The following is a 21,734-nucleotide window of genomic DNA, read 5'->3' as shown; positions in this document are numbered from 1 at the left end:
GCCGCTAAAGATTGTTGTTGTCGCATGCGCGCTATGGGCTATGGCCAGTGGTGGGATTCAAATTTTTTGTCAGCCGGTTCCATCATAGAAGTCATATTTTTCGGCAGGTTCTGTTATATGTTTTTTAGTAATGCTAACCAGTTTGCTGATCTCATAAAATTCCGCGCGATGGTTCTATAGAACCGGAGCGCACCGACTGAATCCCACCACTGGCTATGGGATTCTTCTTCCAATCTGAATTTTAGTGTGATGATGTCGCCAAAATCAAAAACATTGGTGTGGAGCCGCATTCAAGATCGTTACGATCTGGCGGTCAGACGGAGTCAGGAAAACGATGTTACAATGTGAATGTAAAAGCACATTAGAGAGTAATTCTCTAAATGAAAGCTTGGTGTTTAGATTATTTTTTTTTTGCAATTCGCTAAAATTTTGTTTTGTATGCACTGTCTGTGTCAAAATTATACATTATATTACGTAATAACAGATTCATATTTTTTGTTGTATTCGTTTCAATATTATGTCGCCGCCCGCCGGTACATTTTATCGGTTCGCCGATGCAGAGAGGTCTAAAATTCTACAGAAGACCCCTAAACGTTAAAACATCTGTTAAAGGAAAACTAGTTTTTATCAAGTTTATTCCAACATTGAAGTGCTGTATACATATTTCTGCTTTCGAGGTAGATGGTCTGTCGAATTCACGTTTAGATCCACCCATTATTAGGTATATATTGAAAATCTCATTAATAATGGTATTGGCAGGATAATGGTAACGCCGGCATCAGGGACTACGAACATGGTTTTGTGTGACTAAAGTAGTAGAACAGCCTTCAACACTAGTTCACACGAATAAGCTAATATTTGGTGAAATATTTAATTGTAACTTGAATGAATTAAAACTACATAATTGAAATTAAAATAATGTGTAACTCAAAATTGGTCAAAGAACTACGGTATAAATATAAAATCTTGGCATACGGATACCGAATATTAATAACATACGAAAATCAATACGAACTAAAAAAAAACTCACAGCAGTGAGGCTCAATCAGCCTTCAGCGAGGAATAACTGTAATGTGAAACTGAAATTCACCACCGAGCAGTTACTACACAAAAGTTCGTAACGAATAATATTGTTTTGTATTATTCAATCGATTGGATGTTGCATCATGGTAGGTCATTGGTTCTCAAACTGGGGTCCGCGGTTGCTTAGGGGTCTGCAGGGCGATTTTAGGGGGAACGAGAGACAACTTTAACCTCGACGCAGAAGCACTTTGATTTGAAGTAAAATTTTGATGTCATGCTTTTACAGTGTTTGTCCAAAGCAAGACACGCTCTAAAGAAGACATTATTACGTAACAAACGATGGTAAACGTGGCACGTCAGAAGATCAGAGCGTATTGTTTATGGAAGGCGTGTGCATCTGATTTCTAAATGTTCTCGTGGTTATTTGAAAATGAGAATTTGAATTTCAATTGAAATTCAATTTGAAATTGAAAATGAATGTTGAAACAGAATGGACGTGAGTTACGATATGAGAGTGCATTATACAAAACAGAACCCAAGATACGCAGTGGCGGCGCGTCAATAGGGCCAACCGGGGCAATGCCCCGGTTGTTTTTTCGGAAAAATACCTCAATATCGGTGCACAGACTGTCTACACTAGCCATATTCTCCCGACATGGTTCCTTTTTCGCTCGCAAAGCCTTCGCCGAACGTCGACGGGGCGACGCCGATTTTGCCCCGGTTGCTCATTGTATATCGTATTCTCTCTTTTATCTTCCACTCGCCGCGTTTGTCTCGTTTGTTTTCTGTTTCTTTTACTAAATCATCGGGGCCGATCGGGGCTAGCCCCGAAATTATGACGACACAATGCCGACGTTTCTTACAACAACGTGTTGACATATTCACGCATTCCTTCTCGTTCGTTGGTTGCTTGAAGAGTTGATAGTTTCCTCGCCTTCGTTTTTGTCGCTTGTTTCGCTATTTGAATCAGTTAGAGACCTTTAGTCCATTTGCTTTCGTTTTCCCACATTCCTTTTGAGCTCCTCACTTCTTTCCGGCTTCGCATTTCTTAGCCTTAGACCTCATAATGAATAAGGTTGATGCACTACTTCGCACTCCGTTTTCGCAGCTGCCGCTGGAACAAAAATTAGAGGCACAACGTCTTGGGCCTTATCAACCAAAAAATTGTTCACTGGAACAATCCCATGACGGAGGAAAGCGTCGGCGTACATTCTGCGCAGAAACTTGGTATAAAAAACACGAAAGGTTGTGTTACAGCGAGGACAAAAATGCACTTTTTTGTTTTTATTGCCTACTTTTTGCTACCGCCCGTGACTCACGTTGGTGTAAATTTGGTTTTAGAGATCTTAAACATCTTTCCGAGCGTGCCAGGGATCATCAATCTTCTATGGAGCATCTGGACAATGCAGTAAAATACCGAACATTCGGAAATGTTAATATTGCAGCACAGTTGGATGAAGGACGCGCGGTTTCTATTCGTCGGCACAACCAAAACGTCGAGAAAAACCGCCATGTTCTCGGTCGATTGATAGATGTTTTGAAGTCCATTAGTTGTCACGAGCTGTCCCTCCGTGGGCACGATGAACGGGCTGGCTCTTCTAATAGAGGGGTATTTTTGGATATGGTGGAATACACCGCATCCCTAGATACAGTATTGAGAGATCATCTTGATGTCGCAACTGTTTCGAAAGGGACATCTAAGGATATCCAAAATGATTTGCTCGACTCAATGTATAAAATTTATTTACAACATTTGGCTCTGGAAATTGAGAATTGCCAGTTCCTTTCGATTCAGTCTGACGAGACAACTGACATCACGTGCGTTTCCCAACTGGCTGTGATTTTTCGGTTTGTGAAAGATGGTAAACCTACCGAGATATTTCACAGCTTTGTACCAATCGTTGATCGCACGGCTTGCGGGATATCTTCTGTACTGAAAGAAGTGTTACAGCCTTACAACGCGAAGTCAAAATTGATAGCTCAAACTTATGACGGCGCGGCAGTCATGCTGTCATGAGTGGGTCGAAACATGTGTTCAAGTTTATATAAAAGAAGATTTTCCTCATGCGCATTTTTTACATTGTTATGCACACCAATTCAACCTCGTTATTAAAAATATGTGTCTTGATACCCCTCTCGTCCGTATATTTTTTGCAAATGTTTCGGGGTTTTCTTCATTTTTTTCCGTTTCGCCGAAGCGCTCTGACCTCCTTTGCCAGATATGTAGCCGCCGTATCCCAGCTTGTGCACCAACACGTTGGAACTTCCAATCATGCGTGGTGCAGGGCGTGTCCGAAATTAGGTCTGAGCTCATTGAGTGTTCCAATGGCATTCAGAGCTCTCCGGTTTGGGACGAACGCTCTGTGAGGGAGGCGGCAGGTCTAAAGCGTCTGCTAGAAGATGGTGAGTTTTCATTTTTTCTCCACAATATTCTATCAAGTGGATGTATTATACGGCGCATTGCAGTCAAGGCTAATGGATGGAGCGTCTGTGCAGTCGTGTATTTCAGACTTCTGCGATGCTGTATCTCGTATCCGGGAAACAATAAAATACGACGACACATGGAGTGCTTCTTTACGCCGCGGGCAAACAACGCAGCGTTTGATTTTGTCTGCAAAGAAATGCTGTGACATTCTGGTGAATCAAATAGGCGATCGTCTGCGCACTGAACACCTTGCCGCGTTCTCTTTGATGAACCCCAAAAATTTTTCAAAATTTGCACGTCAATTTCCCATCCATTTGTTGGCTACTGTCTCCAAATTTTACCCCATGATAAACGTGGTTAAATTGGAAAATGAATTGCGATGTATATGCACCAATCAAACTTTTTTGAACATCACATCAAATTTCTGGACATCATTTTGACGACTCCTATTTCTTCCGCCGACGCAGAGCGAACATTCAGCACGCTGAAGCGTATTAAAACGTATCTCAGAAACACAATGAAGCAAGATAGATTAAATTCCTTGGCTGTTTTATCCATTCACAGAGACGTTATTTCTGGGATGCATGACTTTAATCAGCGCGTTATTGAGCATTTTGCTTCCAAGAAACCGCGGCGTGTTGCATATATGTTCAAGCAGTAGAAGTCTAGCAGCATATATATCTATGAGTGAGCGACGCATGTCCTTATCTTTGCATTAACTTTCCTTTCTTCATAGTAACGTTTTAAACCTTATTTTAGGTTTTGTCTGCTTTCCCGAAGTTTCTGTTAATATGGCATTGTATTTATCTGGATAAATATTGCCTTTCCTTTTGAAAGAGGTTTCAAAATAAACTATGTCTATATTTATTAATCCCTTGACTTGGACCGGTTTTAAAGACACTTTCTTATCGTTAAAAAATGTCGCTTTTGCCGATTGGTTGTTACCGATGGAATGGTTTTTATACTCATAAAATGATGGGAGAACTTACAGCGCTCATCCTGTCCCCGTAGATGGGGGTGACTGGGTTCCCGCAGTAGCTTTCCCCGGTTGTCAAAATGACCACGCGCCGCCACTGCAAGATTGAAGAACTAGTAGAAGTAGGCTTACCATACGTCCCGGTTTAGCCGGGACAGTCCCGGTTTTGACGAGCTGTCCCGGCCGGTCGACTCAAATGACCCGGTTTGTCAGCACGGCTGTCATGGATGAAAAATTCATATTCCTCATTGTTAAAATTTTTTTAACGGTGGCAGCCCATTTACCACTGTTTTGTGACACACTTCGCTAGCTCAGAGAGTAAAAAATTGCTCTATTGTTATGTCACAATCGGTATATGTTTTAATGCGTTTTCTGGCGTTAACTACAATGCCGTTAAGTTGTCGAAATGCCATAAAAAAGTACAAATTTTCTAATGAGTTGAAAGGAGATTTTCCTTATTTTGCGCAAACTGAAGAAGGAAAGGTACACTGTACGCATTGCAGATCTGTTTTTCTATCAGTCAAGACGGTCGTTCTGATGTCAACGGTCTTATCCAAAGCAGGAAACACAAAACATTAATTGAGGCATCACCTCGACTGACCAATTTTTTGCGATAACAAATTCGGATGATTGTTTGTCGTTGGCAGCCGACATTTTCTTATCACACAAAGTTTCGACTGCACCTCTGAATTGATTTTAATTTTTTTAGCCTAAATTTGCATTAACTTGTAAATATACACAGTTAGAATTTCTGATATCCGCTGTCTGATAAGCGGATTCGCTGATTTTGCACGTTTAGCCAGAAATAAATGAGAGTCGGTAATTTTTAATTGAATTGCTCCGCTGTCTTCCTCTGAACCTAATGATGATTTACTTTAAACCAGTTTCGTATCAGTAACCTTCGATGCATCAAACAGAAAGAATTTAAAGCTTGTTCCAGTTGTGGTTCGTTATTTTTTTACCTGATGTTAATGTGAAGATAAAACTCTTAGAATTCAAATCTTTACCCAGGGAAACCGCCAAAACTTTTACTGAATACTTGCTCTCTTTTCTCGGAAAAGTTGTTGGATTCTGTGCGGATAATTGCAACATCAACTTTGGAGGCGTAAAAAGACGAAAAACAAATAATGCTTTTTTTTTCAAATTAAAAGAAATATAACCGGTATAGATTGTGCGTCCATGTAGTTCAACAGTGCACTGCGATGCCATTTTCAACATGTCGTAGATACTTTGCCTGTTTGTGTTGTTGTCAAAATGTATAAATATTATTACATTTACACTGTCCGAGTAACAGAGGAGAAATCATTCTGCGATTTTGTTGATAGTGAGTATCAACGGCTATTACAGCATGGCAACACTCGGGTTTTCCCTTTATTACCTGCTTTGCAAAGGATTACGGAACTGTTTGAAAGCTTGATAAGTTATTCAAATTCTCAAGAAGGATGTCTTACTCTTATGCTTAAATGTTCCAGCGTACGAACTTCACTTGAAATTTGTCCTTGGCCAGCTCACCTACTTCAACAAAATTATTTTAATTTTGAAAAAAGATAATACTAATGCCGTAGATCAGGGGGTCGGCAACTTACGGTTCCAGGGCCGGATCCGGCCCGCAGAATCTTATAATCCGGCTCGTGACGCTTAACTAAATTATAGTAACAAAACAGCCGTTTTGACGATTATATTTTTTTATTTTAATTATATTATAACCTAACAAGTATATACTTCACAACTACTCGTTTAATGAGCCTATAATTTAATTATAATTAGACAAATGGCAACAAAACGCAAAAAAATGATGCGAAGTGCAAAGGGTTCAATGGCGCTGAAAATATTCAAATGCAATTTTTTTGCGATGCAATGAGGAAATAAATCTATATTCTATTCGAAAGATGTATTACTGCTTGATTTTTATTATAAAAAGTATCATCCGTTCGGTTTCAGCTTTCTAAAAATATGTACGTACGGCGACAAAAGGTTGCTGATCCCTGCCGTAGATGTAGAGGTGAAGCTAAATTTGAAGGAAAAAGGGTGAAGACTGTTAATTCCGTCGCAATCACTTGTACTTCTGGAATCAGGCTTGCATGCAATCTACGCGAGTACGCGAGTCATACTCTAGTCTAGACTCGCGTATTTTGCCCTACCCGAGTCTAGCTATTACTCCCGTAAAAAACGTCATTACTCGCGTCCAGCAGTACACGAGAGTCCGAGGCGATTTTTTCCGCCGCCTCTCTCTCTTTATTCTTTAGTGACGTAAAATCGTTTGCGGGCGATGGTTTATGATGTCACAATAGTACATAAGAGCGAAAAGCGAGGAATCAAGCACGGGCACGCCTCCGGACGACTTGGCGTTGGCGAATGCAGAATGTTCCCTTGTAATAAGGCAGACTGCGAATGCGTATTATGAATTTAATAGAAGTGTTGCAGACTAACAAAGATGAGATGTCGGTAAGATTAGGGCTAGTGTAATTAATTAGTTATATTAACGGCTGTTTTGTTGTAAATTACCGGTAAAAGGGTATCTTTGCGTAACACCGTTTTTTTTTTGTTTAAAAATACCACAGGAGATATTATAATTTGTATGATCAGAGTAAATGGAGGAAAAATCAAGGTCCGTCTCTGTAGCGGCCTGGAAGTTTTGGCCAAACAGATTAAAGGACAGTTTGACGTTCGGTTTCAACGAAGATAATACCAAAGTCGTACATGCAGCATACATTGTATGCAAAAAACATTGTGACAGAATACAGCGCGGCTATGGAGGCAAAGTTGTTAATGATGTGACGACTTACGGGGAGAATGGCACCAACTGGATTTTAAGATATAATTTAGAACGACACCTCAATTCCGAGGGCCACTTGAAGTGTGTCGAAATTGAGAATGGGAAGCTCCCGACGCAAACAAGTATCGCTCGCTTATGGGGCTGCCAAAAACAGAGGGCGGAGAACGCCATAAAACCTCTTGTTCGTACTGCACTGTATGTCTCTAGGAAGGAACTGCCTTTCAATGCGTTTGCGGACTTATTACAACTGTGCGCAGACAATGGCGGCAAAATAACCACGTCATATGGCAACAGAGAAGGTTGTAAAGCCTTTATACATATTCTAGCGGAGGAGATATTGTCCTCAATAAGAAATGAAGTGCACAAAAAAGTAAATTTTTTTAGCTGGATGGTGGATGGGTCAACAGTCGCCAAGCGCAAGTTATCGTACGAGTCGGAACTAATTTACATAAGAATAGCGCACGAATGCAAACCAGCTGTACACGAAATTGACTTGATTTCAATGAAGGAATATGTTCGAGTGGACGCTAACAATTTGTACCACGCTACATTGCGCTCTCTGTTGAGTTTCCTGATTCCCGATATAACAACAAATTGTGAGACACCTATTGAATATCTTGTGGAACTTATTAAGCCTTTTTCTTCAAAAATTATCGGGGCCGGCGCCGATGGCGCTGCTGTTAACTTTGGGCGTAAAACGGGTTTACTTAAAAAATGGGAGGACGTGTGCCCTGGTCGGCTAATCAAAGTACATTGCTATTCACATCGAATTGAACTAGCATCGAAAGACGCATTGACCCCCCATTTCAAACAAGTTATTGACTTCCTATTGACATATATTATCATTTTCGGAATAGCCCTAAAGAATGGGCCGCCGTATGTAATGCGGCAGAAAAGTTGCAGACCGCGGTTGTTAGTGTACCAAAGTCGCAAGGCACAAGATTTGTGGCACACACACTCAACGCACTCCATGCGCTAAAAACAAATTGGATTGTTTACATACATCATTTCACTAACCAGAGGGAGGCTGAGTCAGATATGAAGGCTGAGAAATTTCTCGTTAATCTTCACAGCCCCAAGTTCTATATCCTATTTCGCCAATACGAGGATATCGTAAATTGGGTATCTGCCACGTCAATCGCAATACAATCAGATCATGACGGGTCATCCATTATTGACGCTACCAAGCAGATAAAACGGTTGAAAATGAAATTAACTTCTATGGAACTTCGCGGCGGTCCTGCAGAGCGAGAAGCACTCGATGCTTATGACAGGGGCGACCTAAATTGCACTCCGCTTCCGTTTCGTTTTACCAGACACGAAGATGGTGGACAAACGAAGGCAATACGCATTACTTGTAAAAGGCGTGAAACACCGACCGCCAGACTCCTGGAACACGAGGAAAGCGTGGTTTTTCATTTTGCAGAGGAAACCATCATCCAGAGATCCCAAACAACAAGATCGCAATGCATAAGAAATCTGCGTGATTGCCTGGACGAGCGATTTACAGAAATAGAAGAACAAGAAAACATTTTGAGTAAGTTATCATGGCTGAACCCTGAAATCTTGATGTCGGATGGCGGGATTAATGCGTCCGTCCCTGAATATGGCAATCAAGATCTTTCACAAGTCTTTGAGTACTTCAAAGTACCTCTACACGCAGCTGGGTGCGAGAAGGGTGCATGCTTGAAAGAATGGGATGATTTGAAGTATGACGTCCAGGGAAATGAGGTTTACAAAGATTTGAGCACTACCGACTTTTGGCACAAGTTGCACCAGCGAAAGAAGGAGGCGTATAAAAATTTGTTGATCGTTGTCGAGTTAGTGCTTTGCTTACCATTCTCAAATGCTGTTGTCGAAAGAGGGTTCAGTTGTTTACGGCGAATTCTCACTGATTGGCGATCACATCTCGGACACAATATGATAAAAGATCTTCTATTAATTGCCACGCGTAAAGAACAGTTCGAAGACGGGGCCATTCGAGAAAATCTGGTCAACAAGGCTTCCGCCCGATTTATGGGAAGCGATGGGACGTCTGAACGAGGTCTCGTGAAACGACGTATAAATTCAATTTTAGGGGGGTTGGAAACAGCAAAGCCCAGCTTGGTACAGCCTCAACTAATAAACATCGATGATAGCTCGTCGGAAGAAGACTAAAATTGTGATATGTGAACCTGAAAGCGTCTCACGCATTTCTTTGTTCGTCGACATAATTTCTAACCTTTCTTTTTATACATTTTAAATGATGCGAAGTCGACGGGCGGCGATTAGCGTTTAATATTCAATTTCGTTCTTTCTGTGCGATGTTTATTTTGCATGAACTCATCTGCTACATGCGAACTTATTTTATAGATTTCAGTTTGTACGGCAAATGTCAGACTGCATGAATGGTTTTGTTTATTGAAAAAAAAAAAAAAACAGGCGATGGCAACGACGACTGCCGTTTATTAAAGTTCCTCCCTTTATTTTGCAAAACTAGAGTTATTATTTTCTTTGTAGGGTAACATGTTGAGAGTTATTCACAGTCCACAGTTTGCAGCAAAACCTGCAAAATGGTTGATTACCCCGATATATAATTAGGTCATTTACGACGTGCGGGGAAAACGGCGTCGCAGAGCACGCAGCTATCTTTATTAGTATTTAACGAGACGCTCGCAAGTAGCAATATCGCAGAACGAGGGTACCGACGTAGTGTTTATCGAGCGAAAGTAGGTGTGTAGATAGTGTGTGCGTAGATATAATTAGACACATTGATTGACTCGCACCTGACTCGCGTAACATTTTCCTGGGACGGGAGTATATGTGACGTCACTATGACGTCATTGAAACTTTCGAATTCCGTTAGGAGGTCGACGAGAGTATGCCTAGACTCTCGTTTTCGGGCGCGGATTTGCAAGCCTGTGGAATCCTTGGAACGCTTTGGCGAAATCGACGTAACTGTATTTAAAAAGAATGTTTGCGGTATATAGAGCTGCATGATGAAGCCTACAATGCTCCCCAGGCCCCACATATGGACAAATTCGAAGGGTGATTTAAACTGGTCTAAAGTGTTTGGTTTGCAAAATTGATAAATGATATGTTCGGTTAGCTAGTCAGGCTTTGAATAGAGATGCACATTTCGACGACTACTGATAAAGAGATATTTATCTGAGCACGGTTCAAATGCAATTTGGCTTACTTTGCGGTTGAATTTAAGTGGACAGAGATGTTTAACGTTTTTTCTAACAGAAATATTAGCATTTCGAATTTGCAGAAACTCGTTGATTTTGTTTGCCGGAACATCGGCATCTGTTGAACAGATTTTCTCCATTGGTAAAATTTTCTGGTCTGAAAGCAGGTTCAGAATGCCAGAAGAAAATATAAAAGCACTCGTAACCTGCAAATTTAATGTTGATGTCTCTTGTTATCAGTTTTATGACAAAATCAAAACAAGAATTTTTGAGAAGGGTTCCATCTGCGAACAAATACTTTTGGTCTAAATAAATAATACAAACTATTTTTTTGTGTTTTTTCTAATTCAATGATCAGTATAGAGATTTACAGCCGTATATACCCACAATGGCATGGTAGACGTTTCAATATTACAAAGACTGGCAATCAACCGAATGTTTGCCAAATCTCACCGTCCCGGTTTTTTGTTTCAGATTTATGGTAAGCCTAAGTAGAAGCCAAGCAGGCGCACCCATCTCATTGAACTGTGTCAATGTCATTCAATATATGAATGCTTTATATACCGCGTTGCTGTTTGCTTCCATTTCTTTAGTGGACCGCGAGTCATTGGAAAAATTGAATGGGGACCGTTATGCATAATATTTCAAAAATTTTGAGAACCACTGTGCTAGGTGAAGGGACAATTAAAATCGCAGGTGATTTTTTGATCACAGCGTAAATAAAATGGTCAGGAGCCTCGGTGACTTGTAAAGGTCATGCATACTGACCAACACGATTCAATATTTAAATATTCACTGCACTGTATTTATATAAAAAACTGTACTGTACTATGTTCTTTTTTAGCATTGCTTTGTGGAAATAAAATCTCTCTATCTCTCTAAACGTCACATTTGTCTGGACGATATCGCGAGGAATATTTAACGAATTTATTAACAGTTATTATTAAAATAGTATTCTGGGCCTGTAAGTATTTTCTCAATAAGGATTAAATTTTTGTGTTTTTTTATCCATATTCAAATATATTACTGGAAACTTCAAATATTACTGAAAATTCCAACATACACGAGAATAATATTGAATTGGCCTTATGACAAATCAGCCCCAGGCTCTATACCATGACCAACTCTATAGATAGTTTGACATTGAATTAGTCTTTATATAATTGAAAAATTTTCTTATTTTCTGCGCGGCAAAACTTTATGCTTGATTTTAAAATAGCCCAGAAAGAAATATAACGTTGCATGACAATGGCGTATATATTCCCAAAGATCAATTTTTCATACACGTCGAAACTTATCTATTGAGAAAGATGTATATAAAGTACTAACCCCCCCCCCCCCCCCCCCTCAGCCCGATCCATTTATCAGGGCAACTTGTTTCCTCTTTAATAAATCACATTTACAAAAATAGAATTCGTTGCCCATTCATTCAATTAATGTGAATAAAAAGTGCTTGAATATTTGATGTGTTGTGAATCAACTGCGTTCAAATCCAATCACGGCGAACGGTTACGGCTTTTGCATTCAAATTCATTTAACATATGTCGATCATAAATAGCACAAAAATGAAAAATTCCCTGTTTTCCTTTCGGTTCATATCTATATCTTACATAATTGCTTTTTCACTTTTGGTTTCTGTATATATATCAAGGGTATAGGGACATATAAATGGACTTAGATTCGATGCACTTCATTAAGTTGCAACTGGTCGAATTAATAAGAACATTAATTATATTTACAAAATGGTAAGTAGACGTTAATGATTCCGGCCTCGTATTTCGTACGCTTACTTTGCGAAATATATTCTACAATTTGATTTTCGGCGTATGAACACTCGCGTCTATTGGCTCAAAGTAATGACACCTCGTTCTAGTATTATTTAATTGTTTGTTTTATGCTACGTGCCAATTCATCAATTCTTTGTAGCATTTTCTTTCTTATTGTGTTCTACTCTGACTAGAATCAACAGATATTCTAGGTCAATTCAAGGTGACTTGAATCTGCATAAACTTGTGGACATTTAAGATATTGTAAATACGGTTCTGAAATTGGAGTTAGAAGTCAAAATTATTCCCCTCCTCGCATTCGGAATTCAAAATATTGATCAATCAAGACCAGATAGCCTAGTAAAAATTTAAAACTGATATAGTAGCTTGTTACAGCAAGGTTTTCGAAGTTAAATTTTTATTATCTCGGAATTAGAGCTCGAGTCCTATCGTTTTGTGTGAATCGTCTCTAACTTCATACTCCTGTTTCCCACTAACGATAAGTATAGTAGAGATTTTCTTTTGATATAAAATATCAACGTTTTGAATTCTCTTCGAAAATTTCTCTATTTATTTCAATTCTCATATCTTTATGTTATATTTTATATATATTAGGTACGAACAGGTTACTTATTTCTTCTATTGCTGCCAATATTTTGCCAAGGACGGAAGGATCACTGGTGAGCAGATTTTTAAAATAATGTGATAAATATATAATACAAATAATTCACAAATTCTATTCTTCCCTTTTTATTATTTTTTTCAAGTGATCGTTTGTTGAAATATTGCAAGCCTATCGGAGCTTCCATGCAACTAGATGGTTTTGTATCATACGAATTATTAAGGTATGTGTTTTATTATCTTCTGCTACTGATGCGATCCGCCGCGAATATTTGAAAAAATAGCATATTTTTGTGACTGAGATGCTGGGAACGCAAACAACAGCTCATTAATAATAATGGCTCATTGATTCTGTATATATCAAACTCCAATAGCACAACAAAAATAAGGTGAGGTCAATTCAGATATACGGGCTGCTGTATTTTAAATTCATCGAATGTCACCTTCGTGGCTATCGTATAATAGGCTTTAGAATTCAGATGAATGAGGGAATCGAAAAGTGTTGTCATATCTTTTTTGATAATTTGACGTCTCGTTTATTAGTTCGTTCTTGAGACGTTCTATTAAGAGCATAACAGATTAAAAAATATCTATCTTCATTTTGCAGATTTAATATATAAATGCTATGAATATCACGTAATGTATGGCGCCATCTATAATTGGAAATTCGGTCTGTGCGCCTCCTAGATAGTAATATGAAGTACACGAGATAAATGTCGTTGTTTCAGAATATACTGTAACTTACATTGATTGAGTCAAATACTTAAATGTTTTAGATTCCGATGTCCCAAGAAAAACTACAGCTACGAAGGTCCAGATGTTCTCGAGTGTGCCAGACTTGGTGTTTGCCAACATCCTGCAACAGGGATTTTTTTGAACGAAAACTTCTACGAAATACGATCTGTAGATGTTTCTGTACAGTTTAAACAAAGAAAACATGGGTACAAAAGAATGGACGTTCCTATTGCCTACGTTTGTACAAAAAAGTGATATGAACGATATGCTTGCAAGTTCTTGCCCGAATTTATGCCATATCTTCGCTCTTGAGTGGTGTTCAGCGTTTTCACCCTTGATTTAAAAAATATTAATTTTTCAACTTACGTGGCACTTGATTTTTCGCGTGCTTTTTTAATGTTTGATGCCGTGAACTTTTCCGTTTATTTTTTTTTTTATGATACCATAGGAGAATTCTAGAGCAGTAACCTCGTATCCATCCTGGGCACCGTGCTAATCGTTAGAAACACGCTTGTCATTGTACTCTGCAATCTATTATTACTTTTCGCATGCTCGCTGTCTCGATTACAGCGGGAAATAGAAAAAAAATTCTAGAGGATTGTTTAGTTCCTCGCCGTCGTACGGCGGCTGGTCGGTCACACAGCTTCTCCCCCATCCAAGTCCATTCATCTGGAACGAAAAACTTATAAATTGATAACAATTCCCATGCCCGATCTTACATGGTAACCGACCAGAGAAATTGGTTCGAAATATGATAAAATTTTCCGGCTTTCCTTTTCTTGGGAAAATTATAGTGTTTTTTACTATTTGAAAACTAGCTCAGTTTCTACTGTTGACCGAATTAACCCCAATTGGTTCCAAAACCTTTTTTATTTATATTTAATTATGCATAAAATTGAAAACTAACTTATATATTATAGTTTTGTGATACAATAGAATTCGTAATAAAATTATATGAAAAATATTTTCCGCATCGTCTAAGGCAGGGGTGGGTACAATTTTTTAGTATGAGAGCCGCATGCTGCAAGTCAGAATTTTAAAAGAGCCGCAGAATTTGTGAATTTATTAATATTACCAAAATACCATGAACAGAAAGAAATTCACACAAGAGTCTAATAACAATAAATGGATATACCAGGCAGCTATGCTCAAATATATGCACAATTTGAGCTCATTTAATTTGTGTTTCCTTATAGCTGATTTACGAGGGTAGTCTCGTAAGAAGTCTTCATGATTCGTTTCATGGTGCCGTTTAACATTGCTGACTTTATTCTCACTTAGTAGCTTATGGCAGATTAAGCACAAAGGTTTATTCTCCTGACTGGTAAATGCGTATTCTTCTTCCCATTCTGACTTGACAACTCTTCGTACTTTCGTTTTTTAATTGAGGACATATCGCACAGTAACTTGGACTAACTAACCGCAATCAAGCTGCAATACCGCCGACGCATCAATAAACATCGACCATTGTGACGAAAACATAATTTGTCTTAATCATTGACGAAAACTTCTTTACGACTTTTAATAAATTAAAAAAGTTTACAATAGAGTTTTTCTCTTAGTTAAAATTTGGATAATAATTTATCCATCCGCATGCGGCTCGCGAGCCGCGGTGTGCCCACTAGGGTTAGTTCGGATACCTATAATTTTCGCTATCCGGATAACGGATATATCCGGGTATTCCGTATTTTAAATATCCGGTTAACCGGATGTTCAATGCTAATTTTAGTGAACCTATTTCACAAGGTTTTTGCGGTAAATTGACTATAAACCACCACACAGTTCTATTGTGAATACACACATATTTTTCTCTGATAAGAATGATTGTGTATTTTGATGTTGCATGTGTCAATAAATAATAATTTAAGTTCTGTGATCGTACCGATGTACAGCGGAATAATGAAACGAAACATTTAAAAAAAATACTGTGAATTGTCTTTCCTTCCGACAGCTACGTTATTTGCTCCTATTCAAATCTTATGTAAAGATTTATATTATTTCTTACTTTATTTTTACAATTTTTTGGAAGTTTCTTTTTGTGTCTAGCTAGAGCCTCTTTTCTTTGAATTTTGTACTCGTAGTAAATTTCAGTGTCGCAGACTCACGATGACCATTTCTGATTCTTCGCAACTTCCTATCAATTGCAATAAAATTTATTATTGTCATGTATAGTATTTTGTGTTCTATATTATTTTGTGATTTCCTTCACGACGAAATAAACTTTGTACACATATACCGTAAGAGCATACCGGTACATATAAATGAAATCATAAACACAAAAAATCATGCATTTTATTTCGGTGAGAGAAGTATCCGAAAAAAAAAGAATACAGGAGGGACAAAGACCGTGAAAGTGTATAGGGAATATTAGTAATTTGAACAAAGTTTTTAATAACAAAGAAAAATGATGGTTTTGAAAAAACCGAACTAGTCAGAAATTTCTTCTAATTTGAAAACTTCACTTATTTAACATGTCACTGTAAATATTCTCACGTTTGTACTAACTAGGCCGCAACCTCAAATCTTTTTCCATTCGAACACCTTTTAAACTAAATTAACAGAGCCAAAACAATGGTGCACCAGTTTTTGAACAACTTTACTTATCACCCTAGGTGAGTAAATGGAAAACATGACACCATACAAAGTCTGTCAAATTAAACTTTGCTGAAATATTATGGACCATCTTGCAAACAAATTGTTTTGGGAAAGTTCCATGGAAACCATAAATGTAATAACAGCCCTTCCCCCTTCTCTTTTTAAAATTTTCGAAAACGCCACTAATAAAGACAGTCGAATATTACAGGCTAATTTTGTTATCATCGCCGATCGTTTTCTTCCGAGCCGCGTCGTTATTTGGGGAATTAACATCGGCATTATGCCAGTTTTATTTTGAAAAGAAGTTCCCGTGAAAAGTTACCATCTGGTATTATATTGGAATTGGCATAGTAGGTGACGCTTTCAAAATCATATTCTACCGAAAGAATTCACTGCAATACAAACTATGCAGTAATATGGGGTGGTAGCCTACTATTAATTACCCTGAGATTAAGAAATTGTCCACACGATAATAAAAAACATTAAAATGAATCCACTGTTCTGCCATAATCCACTGTAACTGCCATCTAATTTTGGGGTAAACCCTTGCTAAGTCAAATAATAGTTTATTTATTCATATTTATATATTGAATACTATTTGTGTATTTCCAATAACTGCTATCTAATTTTGAGGCAAACCCTTGCTGATTCAAATAATAGTTTATTTATCCATATTTATATTATGAGCACCATTGGTGTATTTGCAATAACTGCCGTCTAATTTTGAGGCTGAACCCTTGCTATATTCTTTATATTGAGGTCTATTTTGTGCATTTGAGAGGCTGACCCTCTTTATTTCAAATGATGTTTATTTATCCAAATTTCCACTTATATATGACTATTGATATTAAGATTACCAAAATTGTTTCACATTTGGGGTATATAATAGTTTATAAATTGGTACTTATATATGTATTTGTGGGTATTAGTCACCCATCTGTCTAAATTCTTTCTTGTTATAAGGCTGATTCCACTCTTTATACAATTGTTTCCCAATATTATATTCACCCGACTATGAGTACCATTTTGTTTATCTCCTGAAGTTTATTTTTACATGTGAGGCTTACCGCTTGCTGACTCAAAGGTGACCGTACATTTGAACCCATGTACGTTTGAACCCATGCGTATCCACGGGTTCAATCTATATGCGGGTGCTAAAACCCATGGGTTAGTATGGGTTTAACTATCCGTGAAACAAAAAAATTCCATAGGTGCAATAGCATACAGGTGCAATTGTCATGGGTTCAAATGTACGTGGGTTCAAATGTAATGGAACCTGACTCAAACAATTGTTATGTGTCCAACTTTACATTTGAGTATAGTAGTCCAATAACCAAATTTGTTTTTTATTCATGGGACTTAGACCTTGCTTTCGAATAATAGTCTGTGTAATAGTTGATTATTCGTTCAAACTGTTTCATTTCTCAAAGACAAATCTTATCTTTTAAAAATTGACTTCGCTAAAATAATTAGGCTTCCCGCTGCTTGTCAGCAGGGAACCTATTGTATTCCTGTGTTTTATTATTATTATTATTTATTTATTATTATTATTATTATTATTATTTATTTTTATTATTTTTTTTTTCAAATTGGTCCTACAAACTTGAAATTCACCTCAAATGTGCAGAAGTTCTCAGTTAGCAATAAAATGCAAATTTTATGCATAACTGATCACGCTTTCACGCTCCAGTGAGCAAAACGCGTTTTCAGTTTTTCCGCGATTTCTCAAAATTGATACATGCTATTTGGTTGAAATTCATAACAATGATTAATGGACATGTTCCGGATACGATATGTCAAGGATACGCATGAGTTACCTCGGCGATACGCTCCAGTGAGCAATATAGGATTTTACATTTTCATCTTCTTCTCGAGAACGACACTACTTAGAGACTTGAAATCTACATCACATGCAGATAATAAGTCCCCCATCATAAATTGCAAATTTTATGCATGACCGACCACGCTTTCACGCTCCAGTGAGAAAAACGCGTTTTCAGTTTTTTTTACGCGGGAAGCCTGTTAAAGCTGCACGCAGCTCTAGTTATTATTTATTTTTATTATTTTTTTTTCAAATTGGTCCTACAGACTTGAAATTCACCTCAAATGTGCAGAAGTTCTCAGCTAGCAATAAAATGCAAATTTTATGCATGACTGACCACGCTTTCACGCTCCAATGAGCAAAACGCGTCTTCGGTTTTTTTGCGATTTCTCAAAATTGATACATGCTATTGAGTTGAAATTCATAACAATGATTAATGGACATGTTCCGGATACGATATGTCAAGGATACGCATGAGTGACCTCGGCGATACGCTCCAGTGAGCAATATAAGATTTTACATTTTCATCTTCTCCTCGAGAACGACACCACTCAAAGACTTGAAATTTACATCACATGCAGAAAATAAGTCCCCCGTCATAAATTGCAAATTTTATGCATGACTGACCACGCTTTCACGCTCCAGTGAGCAAAACGCGTCTTCAGTTTTTTGCGATTTCTCAAAATTGATACAGGCTATTGGGTTGAAATTCATAACAATGATTAATGGACATGTTCCGGATACGATATGTCAAGGATACGCATGAGTGACCTCGGCGATACGCTCCAGTGAGCAATATAGGATTTTATATTTTCATCTTCTTCTCGAGAACGACACCACTCAGAGACTTGAAATTTACATAACATGCAGATAATAAGCCCCCCATCATAAATTGCAAATTTTATGCATGACTGACCACGCTTTCACGCTCCAGTGAGCAAAACGCGTCTTCAGTTTTTTTGCGATATCTCAAAATTGATACATGCTATTGGGTTGAAATTCATAACAATGATTAATGGACAGGTTCCGGATACGATATGTCAAGGATACGAATGAGTGACTTCGGTGATACGCTCCAGTGAGCAATATAGGATTTTACATTTTCATCTTCTCCTCGAGAACGACACCACTCAGAGACTTGAAATTTACATCACATGCAGATAATAAGTCCCCCGTCATAAATTGCAAATTTTATGCATGACTGACCACGCTTTCACGCTCCAGTGAGCAAAACGCGTCTTCAGTTTTTTTGCGATATCTCAAAATTGATACATGATATTGGGTTGAAATTCATAACAATGATTAATGGACAGGTTCCGGATACGATATGTCAAGGATACGAATGAGTGACCTCGGTGATACGCTCCAGTGAGCAATATAGGATTTTACATTTTCATCTTCTTCTCGAGAACGACACCACTCAGAGACTTGAAATTTACATCACAAGCAGATAATAAGTCCCCCGTCATAAATTGCAAATTTTATGCATGACTGACCACGCTTTCACGCTCCAGTGAGCAAAACGCGTTTTCAGTTTTTTTGCGATTTCTCAAAATTGATACGTGCTATTGGGTTGAAATTCATACCAATGATTAATGGACATGTTCCGGATACGATAAGTCAAGGATACGCATGAGTGACCTCGGCGATACGCTCCAGTGAGCAATATAGGATTTTACATTTTCATCTTCTTCTCCAGAACGACACTACTTAGAGACTTGAAATTTACATCACACGCAGATAATAAGTCCCCCATCATAAATTGCAAATTTTATGCATGACTGACCACGCTTTCACGCTCCAGTGAGCAAAACGCGTCTTCAGTTTTTTTTTACGCGGGAAGCCTGTTAAAGCTGCACGCAGCTCTAGTTTTTTTTATTTTGTTCAATTTGTATAACGCGCCTCAGCCCAATTCTTATTTTCTCATTTTGTTTTTAATCATCACATGTTGATGGCTATGAAATTTGAAACCCAATTGCAGGCAATTTATGTAAATTTAGATAACAACATCACATGTAATATCAAAACGATAAATAGCATCCCGATCCCGCTTACATATATTTTCCAAATATGTATCCATGACGAATGCTTGTAATATCCTTACCTGACCCCTTCATAAATTATTCTCCCAGTCCAAAATGAATGCAATATTTCTTCAAATGAAAAATAGTAATGGGCTTCTTAGTTGCATCATACCACATTTATTTTGTTAGTTTTATAACTTTTCTGTATTACTATGTTTTATTCAAATTGTGTGTTTGTATATATAGATGTTAACAACAACAATTGCTTAGTCCATTTTTTTTGTTTTATTCGTTTTTTTTTCAAATTTTGTTTCATGAATTTTAACCACTTCAAATAGTCATATTTTACTGTGAACAATGACATTAAACAACATGATAGGCAACTCTGACGTCACTCCATAAGACTACAGGCAAAACATTGTATTTCATGATACGCTCCAATGCACATATTTCTCGTCGCCTTTCGCGTCCGTTTTCCGCTCGCTCTTGCTACTCGGCGTCTTTTTTACGTATAGTACCTGCCTTTTTGCGCCTGTAACGAAACAAAATAATCTCTATATCTAAGAAGTTTTGCTTACTTGGAAAGCTGGAATAACAGGCAAGCTGTAAAGAGCAATTCTGGACATCATAGACGTTTTTTTTTATCAGAGAAGATTACAAACGCGATAGCGGAAAGATTAGTGTGGAACATTTTGCAGATAATGACAAAGTTCAAAGTTAGTAATTTTAGTGTTTGCGCTTAATCATTGAAATTTCATACAAAACTGTGCTGCGATACAATTCCATAACACAAAGTTTGCACCTATCGAACTTGCTTTTGTAGGTGAATTTATTAGACATATTACATATTCAGTTAATCGTAGGTAACATTGCTGGTACATAATGCATCGTAGATAGGTTTGTTTAAATTTAGGAATTTAGCTCATAGCCCACTAATTAATATTATCTTCTATGCAGGAGGTTGCAGGGCTGAATTCAACTTGCAGCCTTACCGATCACCTGACGATGCTCATTTAGTTTGGCTCGAGCAAGTCTTCTTGAAATGCTTGTGTGGATGGAAACTACCTATATTTTTTGCCTTCCTCCGATTTTAGACAAATTTATTCTGAGGGATTTCGCATATAATTCTCACTGATTGTTGGCTGTTTATAATACCTATTGATTGTGAATTCTGATTATAACAATGAGTTGAAAATTTTTTTACCTAATTTACTGGCACCTTTTTCTTGTCAATACTCCAAGCTGAGGTAATAAACATGACAATACATTTATGTCATCTGGAAGCAAAATATGCACACTAATTAATAGTTTGGCACATTGAGATAATACATCATGACAGAAAATACAAGTTAAAGATATGTATGACCATCACATGGTAATTAAAATTAAAAAAAATTAATAGGGGCTGTGGAGTATGGAAAGTTCAAGACAAAGAAAAGAACAAATGTTCATAGCTCATGAACTCTCAATTTTGCCTCCATTGCTTTGTGAAGGCCAGTATATTTCGAGTGGCTGAATTGGTTTACTTTTATGATAGCAACGATTTTGTATTTAATATAGCGAGATTATTTCAATTTAATTGAAGTGATATAATTTCCCAAAGCAATGCTTGAATCGTCTAGAATAGATCAGTGGTGTCAAACTCATGGGTTTTCGAGAGCCGCATTGCATTTTGAAAATTGTAAAAAGAGCCGCAAACAGTTTTTGATAATGTATACTTAAAAGATATTTTTAAGATAGTTTTAGTTTTTGACATATATTGTGATGCAACTAAACAGTTGGATTAAGTTTTATTATTTTC

General features: G+C 37.6%; 1 protein-coding gene across 1 annotated transcript; it reads left to right on the top strand.

Moving 5' to 3' along the window:
* The first annotated feature begins 12,025 nt into the window (after nt 1-12,025).
* LOC144421030 (uncharacterized) lies at nt 12,026-14,356 on the top strand. The gene is made up of 4 exons (XM_078111096.1): nt 12,026-12,115; nt 12,752-12,816; nt 12,904-12,981; nt 13,534-14,356. Exons 1-4 carry the CDS (start codon nt 12,113-12,115, stop codon nt 13,745-13,747), a joined length of 360 nt encoding a protein of 119 aa, XP_077967222.1. The 5' UTR covers nt 12,026-12,112; the 3' UTR covers nt 13,748-14,356.
* Nucleotides 14,357-21,734: the final 7,378 nt, after the last annotated feature.

This window comes from Styela clava, chromosome 3 (assembly GCF_964204865.1).
Source record: "Styela clava chromosome 3, kaStyClav1.hap1.2, whole genome shotgun sequence".
Lineage (NCBI taxonomy): Eukaryota > Metazoa > Chordata > Ascidiacea > Stolidobranchia > Styelidae > Styela > Styela clava.
The sequence above is the reverse complement of the archived record's forward strand: the minus strand, read 5'-3'. Positions and strand labels throughout refer to the sequence as shown.